Here is a 20235-nt window from a genome sequence, read left to right as displayed (position 1 = left end):
TGGGCCCTGGTCAAAAGTAGCACACTATGTGGGGAATAGGGTGCCAATGGGGACGCAGGCCATGTCTGGATGATCTCAGCTTCCACAGTGATAGCATATTGCTTTGTGTCTACCATCTAGTCCTTAGAGTGAATCCACTAGACAGAGTCACTGAGCTTTGAGGGCTGAACACAGCCTAAGCTGAAGAGCAGCAGTCCATGTAGGCACCAACTCAGGGAGGGCCCTGCCCATCTGCCTCTGCAAAACTGGCACGAGCTCGGTTCAAATACTTTACACGTGCATCCTTCCCTCCTTCCTGCCTTGAAGTCACATGGGAATGGAATGGAAACCTGAAGTATTCCCTAAATCATGACCACGGGTTCCATCCCATTCCCATATTACCTCAAGGAGGGAAGGATGCATGTTTAAAATATTGAACAAGGAGATAAGAAGGTTGCATTTTGAAAGTATTAGAACAGGGCCACATACTGCTGTCCTGAATTCACCCTTGGTGAGGTTATAACAGGAAGGAAGGAAGTCACAGCAGTGTAATACTGTATGCATGTCTGTTTGTGTCAAACACAGCCCTACACTGCAGCTGGTGGCTTGTGTTCGGGCTCTCTGATCGTGTGCGTGCGGGTGTGTGTGTGTGCGGGTGTGTGTGTGTGTGTGTGTTTGTGCCACTCACCTCCAGCTAGGTCCTCCTCCAGCAGCTGGATCTGCAGGTGGAAAATCTTCTCCTGGAGGTCACACAGGGAACTCTTCATCTTCTCCCGCCGTGTGACCATGTAGCACAGGTTCCTCACCTGCCACACCCAGAGACAGAGAGCCACACGTCACACCCAGAGACAGAGAGCCACACGTCACACCCAGAGACAGAGAGCCACACGTCAACACCCAGAGACAGAGAGACACACCCAGAGACAGAGAGACACACCCAGAGACAGAGAGACACACCCCAGAGACAGGAGAGACACACCCAGAGACAGAAAGACAAACGTCACACAGTCCTCTGAACCCATTATAATAACCAGGTTGGATCTATAGCAGAGAGAAAGGCCCCATTAAAACCACCCAGCTTCCCTCTCTCTCTCTCTCTCTCTCTCTGTCTTTATTCAGTCTCAACCTCCCCAATGCGGGGCAGAAGGGTAGGGGTGTAACTAGACTGCAGCCCGGGGTAGGAACTCGAGCTAGACTAATTCTCTTAGCATCATCACCCCCCCCCCTCCAACTCCTCACCCTGTCAAATCACTTTCATATGTTTTCATGTGTGTTTATGGGGCTCTGGTTTGGCAGTGGGACAACGTGGCTGTCGAAGGAGTAGCGGTGTGTGTGTTGTGGAAAGCTGGAGCGACGAGCCTCCCCCTCGGGAAGCTGCCGGGTTAGGCCATAGCCAACCCACTGTGGAGTAGTCCCCAGTAAAACAGAGAGGCTGGCTCACAGCCAGGAACAGGACACACACACACACACACACACACACACACACACACACACACACACACACACACACACACACACACACACACACACACACACACACACACCTGAGGGCTCCCAGTGTGTCCTGTGTCAAAGCACATCTGTGTGAGAGTGTGTGCTGTTTTTCTCTCCAGCATATTTCAGTGCGCATCTTTATCAATGAGAGTGTGTGACTAAGGATTAGTCACAGTGATGACGGGAAGAGGGACTAGCGAGGATATGGCTGACGAGAAAACAGATATATATATTGAGGGCAGAGAGCGAGAGAGAGAGCGACAAGACGGACGGACGCTGACAGACAGACGGACAGACAGACGCCGACAGACGGACGGACAGAGCGTAATGACAGAGGATGAAAAGTACTGCGCAGTCAGAAAGAAAACGCCGCCTTTGTCTGCCAGCCAGGCTGTGCTGTGCGAGGCGTCCGTCCTGTCACTCAGATGGTACAGCCCGGCGGAGCTGAGCCACCCAGACACTCCACAAAAGACAGATCTGTTCTCGCAGTCCGCCCTGCCTGTCTCGCACACTGACGCAGACAGCACACGCGCATAGACAACGCAAGAACGCGCACACAACAAAAAGGCACACATCTGATCTGGCATCACCAAGGACTCAACTGGCATCTCTCAATGACACTGTATATCACACCAGCCAACAGGAGAGTGCAAACAGTGTCCGGGAAGAACAATAGAATACCAGTACTACTACATCATCCATTTCTGTTGAGAAACCACACACACACACACACACACACACACACACACACACACACACACACACACACACACACACACACACACAAAACTGTTCTCCTCTCCCTGCTATGTTTAGCTCCAGCAGGAGCAAAACATTAATTGTGTCCCAATGTATTCCGCTGATGGGGCTAGTACATTAAACAAACGGTTAACAGAGGAGATATGGCCAGCACACTGCCGCTGTGTGGGAGGAGATAACCACAGGCCTAATGTTTGGTATCGCTTGCTGCTAGTTTGCTTATTAAGTTGTCTGGTGGCCAGCTATCCTAAGTATTCTATTAGTTCCAAGTAGGATAAAAATAGATTTTCATGTGGGACACAATGTTCAGTATCTGTGTTAGATTACGAGTGGTGGTGGGGGGGACTGTTTTCAACAACAAGTTGAGGGGGATGAGGAACGGAAGGCCTTCAAATGGGGGGGGGGGGCAGACACTTCCCTCCCGCTCTAATCTATGGCTGCATCCCAAATGGAACCCTATTCCCTTTATAATGCACTACTTTTGACCTGGGACCAGAGTGCACAATGTAGGGAACAGGGGGCCATTTGGGACACACCCTATTGACCTCTCTCATCTTTAGCAATTTCTCCAATCCACACTATCCCCTCTCTCTACCTCCCTCCCTCCCTCCCTCAATTTGTCCTTCGGCCCCGGGATAGGAGTACAGATAACTGCTAAGGGGCCACTCCTCTTCCATAGCACACGCAGAGCAAACAGCTTTTCACCTACTTTCTATTCTCCTCTCCCTCTCTCTCTCTCTCTCTCCATCCTTATCTGTTCCCTCCTCTATCCCTTCATCCATCTCATCCTTCCCTCTCACTCTCCCTCTGGCTCCGTACACAGAGGCCTTAGTGGTGTATTTACTGTGCCGAGCAGGGCCAACTGCTCCAATACCACACAGTAAACAAATGTCTCTCAGTTTCTTCCCTCTCGCTCTGATCACTTCCCCAATCGCACAATCACTCCTTCCCCTGCATCCCTACAACACAGTAAACCCATTTCTTTTCTCCTTCCATTTCTCTCTTTTTCTCCCTCTATTCTAGAATTACACATCTCTCCCCCACTCCATCTCTGCCTGACTCTGTAGCACAGAGAGACAGCGAGGATAGAGTGAGTATTGGTGGTGTAGTTAGTGGACTGAACAGGGCCCGCTCCGCTCCTCTCCTGCCAGACACCCATTGATTTAATTAGGGCCTGATGACAGCAGATGCGTCGGTGACCGCTCGCGGTCCAGGTCTCAGTGACCGCGGTGTGAAACGGGTCTGTGTGCTCACACGCACGGCACCGACGCCACTCCCCTGACGACCAGGCATGGAACGTGGCGTGGAAATGGGGCTGCCTCGGGGTGAAAGTGCACCGTGCGCATCAGAGATGATCCTACAGTTACAGACAGTGACTAGAAGGGCTGGCCAGAGCCCCAGAGAGGGAGAGGCAAGAACACCTCGGTTGCATCCCAAATTGCACCTTATTCCCTGTATAGTGTATTGTCAAAAGTAGTGCACTATGTAAGGAATAGGTGCTGGGAATTTCCAGGGACTTCACAATATGATTTTATCATGATAATTAAGTGCAGATGTATTGCGATTCTATATTGCGATTTTATTGGTATTTGATGTCCCGATATATTGCTCACTACATGTTTGCTGCAGAGGCAAAAGACAGTATGAGAAAATTTGTTTTGATCAGTCATGGAAATAAAAGTGCGGAATATTTTTTTACTCACTATTTAACCCTCTTGTTGTCTTAAGGGTCAAAAATGACCCGCCACCATGTTTAAGAACAGAGAAAACCCCCTAAATTATCTTTTTTCAACTTGAAATTTGATGACTTTTCCTAGAGTGACCCCAACATTAGAAAAAGTGAAACATGGTCTTTGTTCATATTTCCATGAAAGCTGTACACCACCAGGGTACAAAGATTGTCTTAGGGTCATTTTTGACCCGGCAGTTATAAAATAATTCACACACCACAAAGACAAAATGAGAAATGAAGATTGTGTGCTACGGTTTGAACTCAGACAAAACTAAAACGTTCTTGTGCATGTGCAGCATCTCCCCTCAACGACCCCACACGTGACTCCAGTTCACAGACAAAATAAAAACTATTTCAGACAAAATAGACATTTATTGAAAGCATTGTTTACTAATGGGAAATGCAGTCAGGGGCTATAAAGGTGCTGCAGATGACAGTCCCCCCAGTTCTCTCTTTTGCTGAAGCCATGACTGTACGTTTCAGTGCCCAACAGGTGGTAGATCGGATTTTTTCAGATGTCCAGGAGGAACAAGATAACAATGATTTAGAAGAGGAGGAGGTATCTGAAGAAGAAGATGGGGAGGAACACAACCCAGAGCACGATGCATCATCTTCTGATGAAGAAGAAATCCCCCAAGCCGAAAGACAGACATTTTTGTCAGCAAAATAACATGGTCCTTGACACCATATGACAACCAGGGCAGGATGGCTGCACAAAATGTCATAAGGATGACCCCAGGGCCCACAAGACATGCAGTTGCCCATGCCCAGGACATCGCCTCCACATTCTACATGTCCATCACACCAGCCATAAAAAAAATCATCCTGGAATTGACAAATTTGGAGGGTTTCCGTAAATATGGAGACAAATGGAAAAGGATGGATGAGATTGACCTGCGTGTCTACATAGGGCTGCTAATCTTAGCGGGTGTGTATAGGTCCAGAGGCGAGGCTACATGTAGTCTCTGGGATGCAGAGAGTGGAAGGGCGATTTTCCGTGCCACGATGCCACTGAAAGGCTTTCATACTTTCTCAAGAACGCTACGATTTGATAACCGTGAGTCAAGACCTGCAAGACGTGCGAGAGACAAACTGGCGGCCATAAGAGAGGTCTGGGAGAAGTGGGTGGAGCGTCTGCCGTACCTCTACAACCCTGGGCCTGAAGTAACAGTGGATGAGCAACTGGTTCTATTCCGAGGTACATTTAGTCTCTTTTATCAAAAGGTCGCTGTCCTTTCCGGCAGTATATGCCCAGCAAGCCAGCAAAGTATGGCATCAAGATATGGGTGGCCTGTGATGTACAATCCAGCTACGCTTGGAGATGCAAGTCTACACAGGGAAGCTGACCAGTGGAGGCCCAGAGAAGAACCAGGGGATGTGGGTTGTGCTTGATGTGACAGATGGACTGAGGGGGCACAATGTCACTTGTGACAATTTCTTCATCTCTTATGAACTCAGCCAGCAGCTCCTGAAGAGGAAGATCACCATGGTTGGCACAGTTAGAAAGAACAAGCCTGAGCTCCCCCCTGTACTCCTCACAACAAGGGGGAGAGAGGCCTTCTCATCAAAGCTTGCCTTCACCCCCCCCACTCTAGTTTTTTACCTCCCAAAGAGGAAGAAGAATGTGGTCCTCCTGAGCACACTGCACGAAATTGCTGAGAAAAGTGATTGTGAGGACAGGAAGCCAGCCATCATCCTGTACTACAACCACAACAGAGGAGGCGTGGACGACAAGGTGATTGGAACTTACAGCTGCAGGAGGATGACTGCTCGCTGGCCCCTGGTCATCTTCCATAACATCATTGATGTGTCCACATACAATGCCTTCGTGATATGGAACAAGATCAACCCTACCTGGATGCCTAATGCAAGAGGAGGGTGCTCCTGGAGCAGCTGGGAAAGGCATCTGTAACCCCACACATTCAAAGAAGAGAGCGCCTCCTCCACACAGCAGTCTCTGCAGCGCTTGTGAAAGCTGTTCAGGGGGCTGAATCTTGTCCTGATCCACCTGAGGCTGTAGCTGGGCCAGGCAAGAGGAGGAGATGCCAATTCTGCCCCCCCAAAGAAGGACTGTAAAACAAATACTATGTGTTGCACATGTGAGAAATATATCTGAAAAGTTCATGCCCACACACTTGCATACTGTACTACATGTGCTAATTAGAGTTGATTGATTTATGTTCTTCATGTTTTTGTTTTGTATATATTATCTTATTTAATTCTTATTTATTGTTGTTGTTTATACACCTTGTGGATGGAGGCAATGGTTAAAAAAATGGGAGAAGACTAGTATTTTGTAGTTGAATTCCTCATTGTACAGTATATAAGAATATATCACTATGTTGTCAAAAAAGTTCAAGACTGTTATTGTTTCCCTTCAATAAAATGCATTCAAAACTACTTTCTGCACATTTCTGCTACTTGCTAAGGCTATACAAGTGCTATCTCTTGCAAAACAATTCATGTTAACACCTATGCAGTACCTTTAGCAATAATAATAATAATAATCAACCTCTACTTAAGTAAAGAAATCAATTATGACAGGTATGTTGTAATAAAAACAAGTGGTGTCCACTGATTAAATGCAGTCTTTCTGCACTGTGAAGTGGGAAAACCCAGATTTTCAAAGTGTGTGATGTTTCTTCATGCCAAATAGATTTGGGGTTTAAAATTCAATTAAGCTGCTTCATTTTAGGGGTTTAGTGAAGGCGGGTCATTTTTTTTACCCTTATGACAAGGGGAGTACACAGAATGTTAAGACTACACAAGGGTTAAACAGATGGAGCACATGTTATAGGATGAAAAATACCAGAGTTTTGGCGCAGATACAGCCGATTAGCGCTAGCTAACGCTACCTTTTTGACAACTCGACACTTGGAGTCAAAGTACAGATATAATACAGTCCAAAATAATATTGCGATATGGGGTGCAGCGCTCACCACTGACTCTCTGTAGGGCTTTACAGTTAATAAAACAGTTCAGCTGATATACCACTAATGTGTAGAGGGATACACGTGTATATTGGTGGCTTGAACAATATCACTGAGCAACACCCTGAAGAGGGAGAGTAACAGCATCGCCCCACTGACAGACTACATGGATATAGCAGAGACTACTTTAATTAGTGTGACATATCCCTCTCAGGAAAACGTGTCAAAAGGGCAAGAGCAGAGTGGGGTGTCAGTGCGTACGAGGTGAATGTGGGGACGTGGAGGACTTCATTATCCGTTGAGGTCCGGCGATAAAACACTACCTGACTCTCATATGAAATAGAAGCTCATTCACTAGACAATAACGCGTTCTGATTCAGCCCGATCCATTGTGCTATTGAGCCCGAGTGCTAAAGCAGAGAGAGGAGAGTATAGCATCGTAACGTGGGTCTCTGGGATAGACAGACAGACGGACAGCTCTCTCGCTCACTCTCAACCTACTCCGCTGCTAGTTCTCTGAACAGGACAGGAGAAAGACGCAGTGGGAGAGAGAAAGACAGACAGAAAGGGAGAGAGATCCTGTATGGCTCAATTGGTAGAGCATGACGCTTTCACCATCAGGATTGTGGGTTTGATTCCCGGGGCAACCGACACGTAAAATGTATGCGCGCATCACTGTTAAGTCGCTTTGGATAAAAGCGTCTGCTATATGGCATAAATATAAGAGGTCTTCAAGGATCCACCTGTACCCGAATGGGTCCAGATCCAGAATTCTAAATAATGTCACGGACTGGGTCAGATTGGATTGTCACGGGTATGTGTAATTTTAACTGACTTGTTCGGGAGGACCCGTTCGTATTCGAAAGCACCTGCTGTAGTAGAGAGAGAGAGAGAAATTGTGTAGTTTGTGCTGCTGCTCTTTGCTTTTCACGAGAGTGACGTGTGTAGCTTGTTGTTGTTGGTCAATCATAAGTCATCAAAGCAGTCAGAGCCTCCGCATGGGGCAAAAGCTGGGAGAAACACTATATATACACAAAAGTATGTGGACACCCCTTCAAATGACTGTATTCGGCTATTTCAGCCCCACCCGTTGCTGACAGGTGTATAAAATTGAGCACAGAGCCACGCAATCTCCATAGACAAACATTGGCAGTAGAATGGCCTTACTGAAGAGCTCAGACTTTCAAATGTGGCACCGTCATAGGATGCCACCTTTCCAACAAGTCAGTTAGTCAAATTTCTTCCCTGCTAGAGCTGCCCCGGTCAACTGTAAGTGATGTTATTATGAAGTGGCAACGTGTAGGAGCAACAACAGCTCAGCCGCAAAGTGGTAGGCCACACAAGCTCACAGAATGGGACTGGCGGAGTGCTGAAGGGCGTAAAAAATAATCTGTCCTCGGTTGCAACACTCACTACCGAGTTACAAACTGCCTCTGGAAGCAACGTTAGCACAAGAACTGTTCGTCGGGAGCTTCATGAAATGGATTTCCATGGCTAAGCAGCAGCACACAAGTCTAAGATCACCATGCGCAATGCCAAGAGTCTGCTGGAGTGGTGTAAAGCTCGCCGCAATTGGTCTCTGGAGCAGTGGAAACGCGTTCTCTGGAATGATGAATCACGCTTCACCATCTGGCAGTCCGACAGACGAATCTGGGTTTGACGGATGCCAGGAGAACACAACCTACCCCAACGCTTAGTGCCAACTGTAAAGTTTGGTGGAGGAGGAATAACGGTCTGGGGCTGTTTGTCATGGTTCAGGCTAGGCCCCTTAGTTCCAGTGAAGGGGAATCTTAAAACGCTACAATGATATTCTAGACGATTCTGTGCTTCCAACTTTGTGGCAACAGTTTGGGGAAGGCCTTTTCCTGTTTCAGCATGACAATGCCCCCGTGCACAAAGCGAGTTCCATACAGAAATGGTTTGAGATTGCTGTGGAAGAACTTGAATGGCCTGCACAGAGCCCTGACCTCAACCCCATCGAACACCTTTGGGATGAATTGAAACGCCGACTGCGAGCCAGGCCTAGTCGCCCATCAGTGCCTGACCTCACTAATGCTCGTGTCTGAATGGAAGCAAGTCCCCACATGTTCAAGCCTTCCCAGAAGATTAGGGGCTGTTATAGCAGGAAAGAGAGGACCAGCTCCACATTAATGCCCATGATTTGGAATGAGATGTTCGACGAGCAGGTGTCCACATACTTTTGGTCACGTAGTGTATCTAATCAATGGAAGACGGAATTAAAATGATGAAATTTAAAGTTAAAGGAGAAGGACAGGCTACTATATATTCTGAATGGAGTTGTATGTAATTGTGTAGGAAAAGAATGTGCATCCAGCCTGAATTATCCTAGCCAGCCAGCTAGCCAACTTAACTAGCTTCTCCCGGGTTTGATGCAGTCAAGACAGGTAGTAAGTAATCCTATTGGATGATAAATAACCTAGCTATGGCAGCGCTATGGCAGCTATTAGTCTACTATAGCGCAAGTCGGCTTGGTTGGTTGCGGTCTCTCGTCTCTCCCTCCCACCTCTCTCTGCCTCGCTCTTTATCAGCTCCGGTAAATAAAGTAGCTTGACAATTGACTTTCCTGCTGCTGACAAGGTCTATAAGGAACGGGTGCAGTTGTCCACGGGTCCATTCTGAGTGGGTTTCTTGGTTTCTAAAATGTATTTATGCATATCGGGTCCGGATGGGAAAGCCCCAGGTCCAACTTCTCGGACCCGCGAAAGGCCTCTAATATATATATTATATTATACAGCGAGAGAGAGAAATGCTGTGACTCGTCAACACACGCCTGCCAAAAACCAAAGCACCGCATATCAAAAGACGCACAGGGGAGGAAAGGGGGAGGGAGACGGACAGAGAGAATGAGGGAGGGAGAGAGAGCTGAAAAGTGGGTCAGACAGACAGCCCAGGCTGTTGCAGCTGGATACGGTAGTGGATGAGGAGGCTTTGTGAGAGAGGCCAGCTCTGTAGTGTGCCATGCTGTTTACAGCCATCAGGAGATCCTCCCTACCAGATTCCTCCTCCTCCCTGAAGAGAGTCAAGCCAGGAGGAGAATTTATTAGCTCCTGTTAATCACGCACTGACACTACACCCAAGCCCAGTCCACTGGGGGGGGGGGGGGGGGGCCTCCCGGGAGACATCCTCATACAATCAGGGCTCAGAATTGTTTGACTGCTGTGTCAGAGAAGACCCTCAGGGCCGGTATCTGTCTGGAGATCTCCCAAAATCCCCAAGTATCCCTTTAATAAACAGAGTGATACTGTTCTGCTCTGTTCTCTTCTGATCGGTTGGTCTAGTCACAGACATTCCCAAATTGAACCCTATCCCCTACATACTGCACTACTTTTGACCAGGGCCCTATATAGGGAATAGTGCACCATATAGGGAATAGGGTGCAATTTGCTCATCAACAGACTGCTTTTCTAAGCCCTCACCAAGGTCGTTTTTGGAATTAATTAAAGTGAAAGCAGCAGCAAAGCACATATGTCAAGGCAGATGTGAAAATAAAAAAAACTCTGGCTATGAAACTAGCTAACTGTTTTGTTAAGCCTCTCAGGAGTGGAGGGTTAATATTACTCAGTCAAAATGCTTTGTGTGCACAAACAAAAACAGGAGTGGGAGATTAAAGTTGTGATTCCTCTCCCATTTTGATGATGCATTGAGCATGTGTTTTTCAGGCTAGTGCATGCTGCTGCTACAGTATCAGAGACTGTGGGTAGTTGAGAAAATACCAGACATATGATAGGGGGGTACCGCTTCACCAGGGGAGGCCGGCTCATAATAATGGCTGGAACGGAGCAAATGGAATGGCATAAAACACCTGGAAACCATGTATTCGATGTGTAGTGGCTTGCGAAAGTATTCACCCCCTTGGCATTTTTGATTGCACCAGATCTTATTTAGGGGCTTCATAGCAAAGGGAGTTATTTTTTTCATTTCACATCACCAATTTGGACTATTTTGACTAAGTCCATTACATGAAATCCCAATAAAACTCCATTCAAATTACAGATTGTAATGCAACTAAATAGGAAAAACTCGAAAGGGGATTGGCACTGTATTCGTTACTATTCCACCTATTCCGCTACAGTCGTTAACACGAGCCTGTCCTCCCCAATTAAGGTACCACCAACCTCCTGTGTGCTCCACTGCCTACAGTCACCTCAGCAGTCAGACAGTAGTGAGGTTTCTGTAACGGACAGATCCAAAGTTAAGTCTTCGCCTTTGCCTCTAAAGCGTTGTAATGTGCTATGAAAAAGCCATTGACTTGATTGATTGGCTGACTACTGAGCTTTAGCCTATTAGCATCCTCCACTGTAAAAGCACGGCAATTAGACTGTTAGCATCCTCCACTATTGGAGCACAGCACATTAGCCTGTTAGCATCCTCCACAATAGGAGCACAGCCCATTAGCCTGTTAGCATTTTCCACAATAGGAGCAGAGCCCCATTAGCCTGTTAGCATTTTCCACAATAGGAGCAGAGCCCCATTAGCCTGTTAGCATCCTCCACAATAGGAGCAAAGCCCCATTAGCCTGTTAGCATCCTCCACAATAGGAGCAAAGCCCCATTAGCCTGTTAGCATCCTCCACAATAAGAGCACAGCCCATTAGCCTGTTAGCATTTTCCACAATAGGAGCAGAGCCCCATTAGCCTGTTAGCATCCTCCACAATAGGAGCATAGCCCCATTAGCCTGTTAGCATCCTCCACAATAGGAGCAAAGCCCCATTAGCCTGTTAGCATCCTCCACAATAAGAGCACAGCCCATTAGCCTGTTAGCATCCTCCACAATAGGAGCACAGCCCATTAGCCTGTTAGCATCCTCCACAATAGGAGCACAGCCCGTCAGCATCTCTGTAAGCCTATTAGCATCCTTCCCTGTGGGAGCACAGCAAGGAGGTTCTGCTCCACACTCCCTTGACCAGAGAGGAAAGGAGTTAATCAAGCTAAAATCAGCAATACTCCTATAGTAGAAAGCAATAATCCAGCAGGAGAGAGGCTTCACACAGCTATGTGTTAACGTTGAAATGAGCATTTTTATTGCCACTAGTCAGGGGGTAAGTGAGAAGTCCATATACGGTGGTTAGGTGTTTAAATGAATAGAATCATGAGCGAGTGGCTGGCGGCAATATCGAAAGGATCAGTCAGGCTCAAAGAAAATGCCCCAATGAGAATAATAATGATAGTAGCTCATATCTCTGGGATAATGATTGTGAGCATTACTGTTGTCCAAATTGGTCATCTGCAATGTAAGCTCCCTATTGACTGAACTGTGTGTGGCTTACTCTTTGCAAAGGCAGTGCTACTAGGGCTGGGCGGTATACCGTACTTTACTACATACCGGTATTGATGCACGGACCGGTTTGGGTTTTTACTTTACCTTTTATAATGGTATTTTAATGTTTGGTTTGTTAAAATGTGATAGGCAGTGTGTAACATAAATTTTTATAGTTTACTTCGCCTCTTGAGTAATCTCTCTCCACTGTCTCTCTCTCTCCACGCCGCTTTCCACACAGACCTAGTCCCACCCCCTGTCACTCAAGGAGCGCATTTGTTGTTCCTCGACCACGAGACACTTGTGTTCAGTCTGCATGGTCAATGCAGCATATGCAACAATTTTGATGACAACGATGCAGTTGTCACTTTGCTTCTTATATAAATCTACCAGCATTCTATAATTACACTATTAGCTTGCGTTTCTTACATCTGCAAACAGCTAGTTTGTCTTTTCTTAGCAAGTTGTTCCTAAATCTTGTTAGCTGCTGATTGTTAGCCGCTAATGCTAATCGCTAGCTAGCGAATAAATGTTCTGAGTAAGAGAAAGCGTAATTAGCTATACAGCCTGATAATACCAGCGATGGTGTAGAACTAAATCAACATGTTGTTTGTGCAACAGTATCTTCTAAATTAAAGAGGAATATGCAAAGCAAGAATATGTTAGCTACGTGAAGTAGCTAAGAGAAAACATTAAATGTAGGCAAAGATTATAGGGTTTCCTAGGAAACACCTATCAACACTTTAGTTCCTACCCTGTCACAATAACTCCTCCCTGGCATTTTCATTTGTTGTCATATCAAATACTGTATTAAAAGTGTCCACTATTATATTCTAACTATATAATTAGAATAGACATTCTATTTCCATGATTCCAACAGTTAACCCAAGTGTTTTGCTCTAAATCGCAAGTCAAATAGCAACATTTGGTTAAAAATAAGTCCCAGATTGCTTGCCCATATTGTGCAGCCCTACGTGGCAGTGTGGAAATGATCTGAAATGCAAAAATGTATGAAAATTATTAATTTTTTGGGGTTGAAGTTGAATTGAACAGTATAAAACAATCAGAATGGAAATGGACCCATTGAAATAATTTAGAATATACATGTCACCCTAGGGTCACGCACTACTTAAAGCACATTTAGAACCTTTATTATTAAAAATACATAAAATACCGTCAAACCGTCAACTTTCTTTTAAAAATATCGTTATATAATATTTTGGCCATATCGCCCAGCCCTAGCCGCTACCTCACTCTCCAACCAAGGTGCATGAATTAAGGAGCAAACTGAAGTGCAGAGGAAATTCAGCAACTCTTGGAGGACATTGGAAGTAGATTTTTTTTTAAAGGATATTTTTCGTTCTGTGGCCTTAATCAGGGTTTTTGTGGCTAACGCTTAAGACAGTCCTTGATGAAGACTCTCAGAATGCTATTACTGTACTAGTTATGCTATGAGAAATGTTTGTTAGCAACCTTTCTAAGCTTAATCCAAACAGAGTGAAGATAAGATGGGAAACTGTTACAATCATTTCATCAAACAAACCAAGCAAGACTGTTTACGCAAAAGCTTATCCCTGGATCACACTCCCCTATCAGATCTCTCCATTTCTACACACAGGTACCAAACTACTTGTCCCACCTTTTCTTCAACCAAACCCTGTCTTCATACAGTGCGGACAGTGATTCCACAATAAAGACACACACACACACACACACACACACACACACACACACACACACACACACACACACACACACACACACACACACACACACACACACACACACACACACACACACACACACACACACACACACACACACACACACACACACACACGGCTGCTTTAGTTAATGGCCACATCCCAAATGGCACTCTGGTAGTGCACTAAATAGGGAATAGGGTACCATTTGGGATGGAGGCCTCAAGTCTGTTTATATTTCAGACAAAAGCTAATAGGCTCTTATCTCTCCAAGGCCGCTAATGTGTGGGTTTGCTGTGTGCTCTGTCAGTAGAGTATATTGTGATGGAGGTTTCAATGCTATTCAACCTGACTGGGAGACAATGCAGGGAGGTAAACAACACGATAACAGCCAAGTTATGGAGGAGCGTGTTCGGTTGCATCGACTCAGAGAAGACATGGATATGAACATGATATAACATTCATGTTTCAGATCCTCCCGTTTCCAAGAATTCCAAAGAACTCATCAGATCTTTGTGTGTAACCAAAACTACATGTTCTCTCTTTAAAGGGATACTTTGGGATTTAGGCAAATAAGCCTTTTACCCTACTTACCCAGGAGTCTCTGCGTGCAGCAGGGTTCCAGTCGGGGAACTCTGACATACAGGCTTTTAAAGTCCTAAACCTCACAAGACATTATGTGCCAAGCCAAGAGAGGGGCAAATCAAGTACCATTTCATATTCAGGACATAGCTGAACGTTAAGCGGACCAGCTTTTTAAGTCTGATCCAGGTACCTCAACCCCCCCCAGAGAAATGATTCAATTCAACTTAAGCGTGGGGAGGAGTGGACTACCATTTGTGTTGACTGCAGTGCAGTCCCATTTCACAGTTGAGCTCGTTTACTGGCGTGCAGCATTGTCTCAGAACCCACACTGTAAAATATTAAACGGCTGGGTCAACTTCGGGGCGCTTATATCGCTCTCATTACTTATTCATGTACCCCCCATCCAAGTGTAACTGAGTTAGTGCTTGTCGGCGGGCCGGGCAAACACGGCCAACCGCGGGCTGCCTCAGGCGGTGGACCGATAGACAGACACTGTGCACAAACCTCAGGAACGGGGACCGTCCTGTAGTGCGGAGACAACGCGGGTCATCCATACACAGTCGCAAAGCTTCAGAGAAGATGAGCTGCTTTACAGGCCTCACGCGTTGTGTGTGTGTGTGTGTGTGTGTGGGGGGGGGGGGGGGAGCCATTCAGGGGGACGTTCCGACTACGTCTCCGCTCTGGTCTCGCCGTCTTATCAAAGTCATTTTGAATTCAAGGTTTTGCAACTTGAATTATTTATCTGACCACCCTGGAATCCCCGGCCACGCTTTCGCCGGGCGTGAAAGAATATACGGCACGCAAACTTATACATTGGGCCAGCAGGTATAAATATTGATGTCTCCCCCCCCGCTTCATATTTTTTTCATCCATCAGGTAGTCTGATATCAGAGGGGTCTTTGTGTGATCTGAGCTGCTCACACTGCTGCCCCTCTGAAGAGGGAAACAGAAAGGAAGAACGAGGGAGACCGAGGCTACTACATCAAAAGTAGTGCACTAATATAGGGAATATGGTGCTATTTGGGATACGTCAAAAAAAGTTGTGCACTATATAGGGAATATGGTGCTATTTGGGATGCAACCTGCGAGGCGGAAGGAGGGAGGCAGAAGCCACTCGGGATCGGTGGGTGTCACTGACTAGGCTGATCGGCTGGCATTGAAACACAATGGGATTCAGGGCGATGGGACACTTAACTGAGATAAAAGGGCCCTGCCGCGGTCTGTCGCCTGGCCTTCGGCGTTCAGCTCAAGACTATGGCAGAAAGAAACGTCATGGAAAATAAAGCATTGCACAGTTCAGACCGGCGAGTCAGATTCGTATGCATCAGAGGCAGACTTAGAGACTCAGAGTGGACTGGGCTAGGTAGGTTAGACGTCATCTGTGGAGATGAGATGGTGCGTACCAAGTTGTCGTTGGGGCTGTGGGTGGGCCATGAAAGTTCCCCTTCAGTCAGTCCACTCGTGGTATGGTATATGCCATCTAAGCCGTACTATGTAGTAGGGATGCACAATACGGCCCACAAAAACATTTTGCTCCCAGATATTGCGATTTCACTTGCGATATACAGATAAATGCCAAAATAAAGGAAACACGTCAGTAAATGAGGGATAGAAAGTATATTGAAAGCAGGTGCTTCCACAAAGGTGTGGTTCCTAAGTTAATTAAGCAATTAGCATCCCATCATGCTTAGGGTACAAAAATGCCCATTTGCCCATTATTTTGGCTACCATGGCTAGAAGAGATCTCAGTGACTTTGACATGCTTTGGTCTCAAAGGGGCATCGGGGGTTGTGTGTGTGTGTGTGTGTGTGTGTGTGTGTGTGTGTGTGTGTGTGTGGGGGGCAGTCACCAGATCTCAACCCAATTCAACACTTATGGGAGATTCTGGAGTGACGCCTGAGAGAGAGTTCCAGCCACATTTACAAAATACCAAATGGTGGAATTTATTGTGGAAGAATGGTGTCCCATCCCTCCAAAAGAGTTCCAGACACTTGTAGAATCTATGCCAAGTCGCATTGAAGCTGTTCTGCCGACTCGTAACACCCTATTAAGACACTTTATGGTGGCGCTTCCTTTATTTTGGCAGTTACCTGTAGTTCAAAACAGGTAAGTGAACTTCTGGAATCATAAAAATAGAATGATTTATATTAAGAAGTGGAAAGCAGCATCGTTGTTGTTTGTACCAATGTATTAACAGCATTTGACCTAACAGAACAGCATGCAAACTTATCGTGGATATAACAGCGAGGAGGAGGAACTGTGCTGCCCGATTGAGAGGGGGTGTGTGTGGGAAGCAGTCGCAAGAGGAGAGCGGGAGAACAAAAATATAAACGAAACATGCAACAATTTCAAAAGTTTTACTGAGTTACAGTTCATAGAAGGAAATCAGTCAATTTAAATAAATAAATTAGGCCCTAACCTATGGACTTCACATGATTGGGAAGGGGCGCAGAATGAGTTTTTATATGTTTTTGTTCAGTATTTAATTTTTTTTAATGTTAAACATGCTTGTTTCTCTCTTGCGATATGGAAATTGCATATGTAAATAATGCAATTTGGATTAATTGTGCAGCCCTGTTATGTAGTATGCCATGTAAGGCATAGGTATGGGAAGAGAGGGTCTTATAAGGACTACAACTGATGGGAAGTTGGTCTGGGCTGCTGGGTGCTTGTCCTGAATATAGGCTAGGCCTACTCCAGACTTAAGCGGTGTTAGAATACTCATACTAACAGCACTATTTGTGACGTAAATTGAGTATGTAGTATGCTTATTGGTCATAGTATGGATAGAGTTAGTATGCCAAAAGTTCCCGGATGTCGTACTACATTTGCCAAAACACGAAGTGTACACGCAGTGTATTTCCGTACTTTTAGGGCCCATAATGCAATTCTTCAGGAAATGGGCGTGACTTCAAAGTTTTCAGATTTGAAGAAAATGGGGGAAAATATGCAGCCAAAGTCCGACGAGAGGTGATACAAATTAATTGCTTAAACTAATTGTGACAAATGTAAAGAAAATGTTGAGCAATGTAATTAAGTAATGACTTTCAATTATTTACGCTACACGTTATGTTGGCTGACAATGTGTTGGCTACGGTATGCTTACAAACCGCATAGCATATCATTACAGCATAGGTACTACCGGTATGTTAGCTATCCACCTCGTTAGTTGGCTACTAATACATTGAACTTGCCAGTATATAAACTATATGCTATCTAACTAATTACCCACCGTTTATTGACTTGATTATTCACATCAGTCTTAGCTAAGTGGTATAGTCGTTGTGCGTTCACAATGGACATAAATTCACTAGCCAGTTAGCTTGGGTGCTTGACTGCACTGGCGTTGTGACAGTCAGAACGCTCAACCTGCGCTCTGAACGCTCCAAGAGGGGAAAACGCTCAGAATTTACAAATGGACAATCTGACAACGCTCTGAATTTAACACCCAGAACGCACTCTACCACTCCAGATTGAATTTACAAACACAAAACTGTCTAGCTAGTAATTTGTTATACTAACAAGCAAGCAAGAGGTTGCATAGCAACAGAATCAACTTCCTGTAGACAGGCGTAGCGCTAGTAAGCTCAACTGAAAGGATACAGTTTGTTTCCAGTATACTAAAATGAACTAATAGTGTATAGTATATACTCATTAAGTATGTGGTATACAGTATGTTAGTATGAGTATTCGAACACAGCCGTAGACTGGGAGGCAGATGCATAGTACTCTGTAACACAGTGAGCCAGTCTTAGAAAAGTCTATGTAAAGAGAGTCAGTCTGGTAAAGGCCTGGAAGGCAGAATGAGGCAGTACAGTTAGCCAGTCTTTTTAGAGGCCTGGAAGGCAGAATGAAGCAGTACAGTAAGCCAGTCTTTTTAGAGGCCTGGAAGGCAGAATGAAGCAGTACAGTAAGCCAGTCTTTTTAGAGGCCTGGAAGGCAGAATGAGGCAGTACAGTAAGCCAGTCTTTTTAGAGGCCTGGAAGGCAGAATGAAGCAGTGCAGTTAGCCAGTCTTTTTAGAGGCCTGGAAGGCAGAATGAAGCAGTACAGTAAGCCAGTCTTTTTAGAGGCCTGGAAGGCAGAATGAAGCAGTACAGTTAGCCAGTCTTTTTCGAGGCCTGGAAGGCAGAATGAGTCAGTGCAGTTAGCCAGTCTTTTTAGAGGCCTGGAAGGCAGAATGAAGCAGTGCAGTTAGCCAGTCTTTTTAGAGGCCTGGAAGGCAGAATGAGGCAGTACAGTAAGGCAATCTTGTAAAGGCCTGGGAAGCAGAGTGAGGCAGAAGTTTCCTGTTTCCGGTCACAACTTGCAGACTTGTTTACGCTGCTGTGCGTTTTGTTGCCGATCTTACTTTGCTACCTTACGGTTTTTTACTTTTTCATTACCGTATATTTTTACTTTTTCCCTCACTCAACTTTTTTCATTCAACTTTTTCACCCCGGAGGTTTTATCTGGACATGGTTCGTCAGGACTTCAAACAGCCGAAGCTAAGTAACATTAACATGATGCCTTCTAATTGCAGTCGTTGTACTTATAATATACAGGAGAACGATCGCCTTACGGCAAGGATAGCTGTGCTGCAAGCCCAGCTTCAGACGCAATCGTTAGGCAAGGGTAATTTCAGTGTAGGAAAGGATGGAACCGCGTCTGTGCCACCAGTAAGTACAGATAGTAACGTTAGTATAAACCCCCTCGCACGGTCCCCGCAGCCGGACAACTTTCTCATGGCTTCTGGAGGGAAACGCTGTAGGAATGCTCAACCGGTGTCGCTTATTCAGCCGACAGAAACTTTCAACCGGTTCTCCCCATTAAGCGAGTCGGAGTCGGAGGCCGAGACTTCTCTGGTCTCTACTCCTCCCGTTGTGGGGTCTGAGACGCCGACGGCTCCCACCATTAGCTCTGACAAATTGAAAACCCTAGTCATTGGCGACTCCATTACCCGCAGTATTAGACTTAAAACTAATCATCCAGCGATCATACACTGTTTACCAGGGGGCAGGGCTACCGACGTTAAGGCTAATCTAAAGACGGTGCTGGCTAAAGCTAAAACTGGCGAGTGTAGAGAGTATAGAGATATTGTTATCCACGTCGGCACCAACGATGTTAGGATGAAACAGTCAGAGGTCACCAAGCGCAACATAGCTTCAGCGTGTAAATCAGCTAGAAAGATGTGTCGGCATCGATTAATTGCCTCTGGCCCCCTCCCAGTTAGGGGGAGTGATGAGCTCTACAGCAGAGTCTCACAACTCAATCGCTGGATGAAAACTGTTTTCTGCCCCTCCCAAAAGATAGAATTTGTAGATAATTGGCCCTCTTTCTGGGACTCACCCACAAACAGGACCAAGCCTGGCCTGTTGAGGAGTGACGGACTCCATCCTAGCTGGAGGGGTGCTCTCATCTTATCTACGAACATAGACAGGGCTCTAACTCCTCTAGCTCCACAATGAAATAGGGTGCAGGCCAGGCAGCAGGCTGTTAGCCAGCCTGCAAGCTTAGTGGAGTCTGCCACTAGCACAGTCAGCGTAGTCAGCTCAGCTTTCCCCATTGAGACCGTGTCTGTGCCTCGATCTAGGTTGGGCAAAATAAAAAATGGCGGTGTTCGCTTTAGCAATCTTACTAGTATAAAGACCTCCTCCATTCCTGCCATTATTGAAAGAGATTGTGATACCTCACATCTCAAAATTGGGTTACTTAATGTTAGATCCCTCACTTCCAAGGCAGTTATAGTCAATGAACTAATCACTGATCATAATCTTGATGTGATTGGCCTGACTGA

At 45.9% G+C, this 20235-nt stretch overlaps 1 protein-coding gene across 3 annotated transcripts in view; it reads right to left on the bottom strand.

The window, feature by feature from the left end:
• Positions 1-20235, bottom strand: part of jade2 (jade family PHD finger 2) — a 152850-nt gene that overhangs the window by 22270 nt on the left and 110345 nt on the right. For all 3 annotated transcript variants that reach the window (XM_082960242.1, XM_082960244.1, XM_045693416.2), the window contains one exon: positions 668-785. In XM_082960242.1, the coding sequence (XP_082816368.1) occupies positions 668-785 (118 nt within the window). The remainder of the gene's footprint in view (positions 1-667; positions 786-20235) is intronic.

The sequence above is a fragment of the Salmo salar genome, chromosome 13 (assembly GCF_965601325.2).
Source record: "Salmo salar chromosome 13, fSalSal1, whole genome shotgun sequence".
Taxonomy (NCBI): domain Eukaryota; kingdom Metazoa; phylum Chordata; class Actinopteri; order Salmoniformes; family Salmonidae; genus Salmo; species Salmo salar.
Note: the sequence above shows the minus strand (reverse complement) of the source record. Positions and strands in the feature narration are given on the sequence as shown.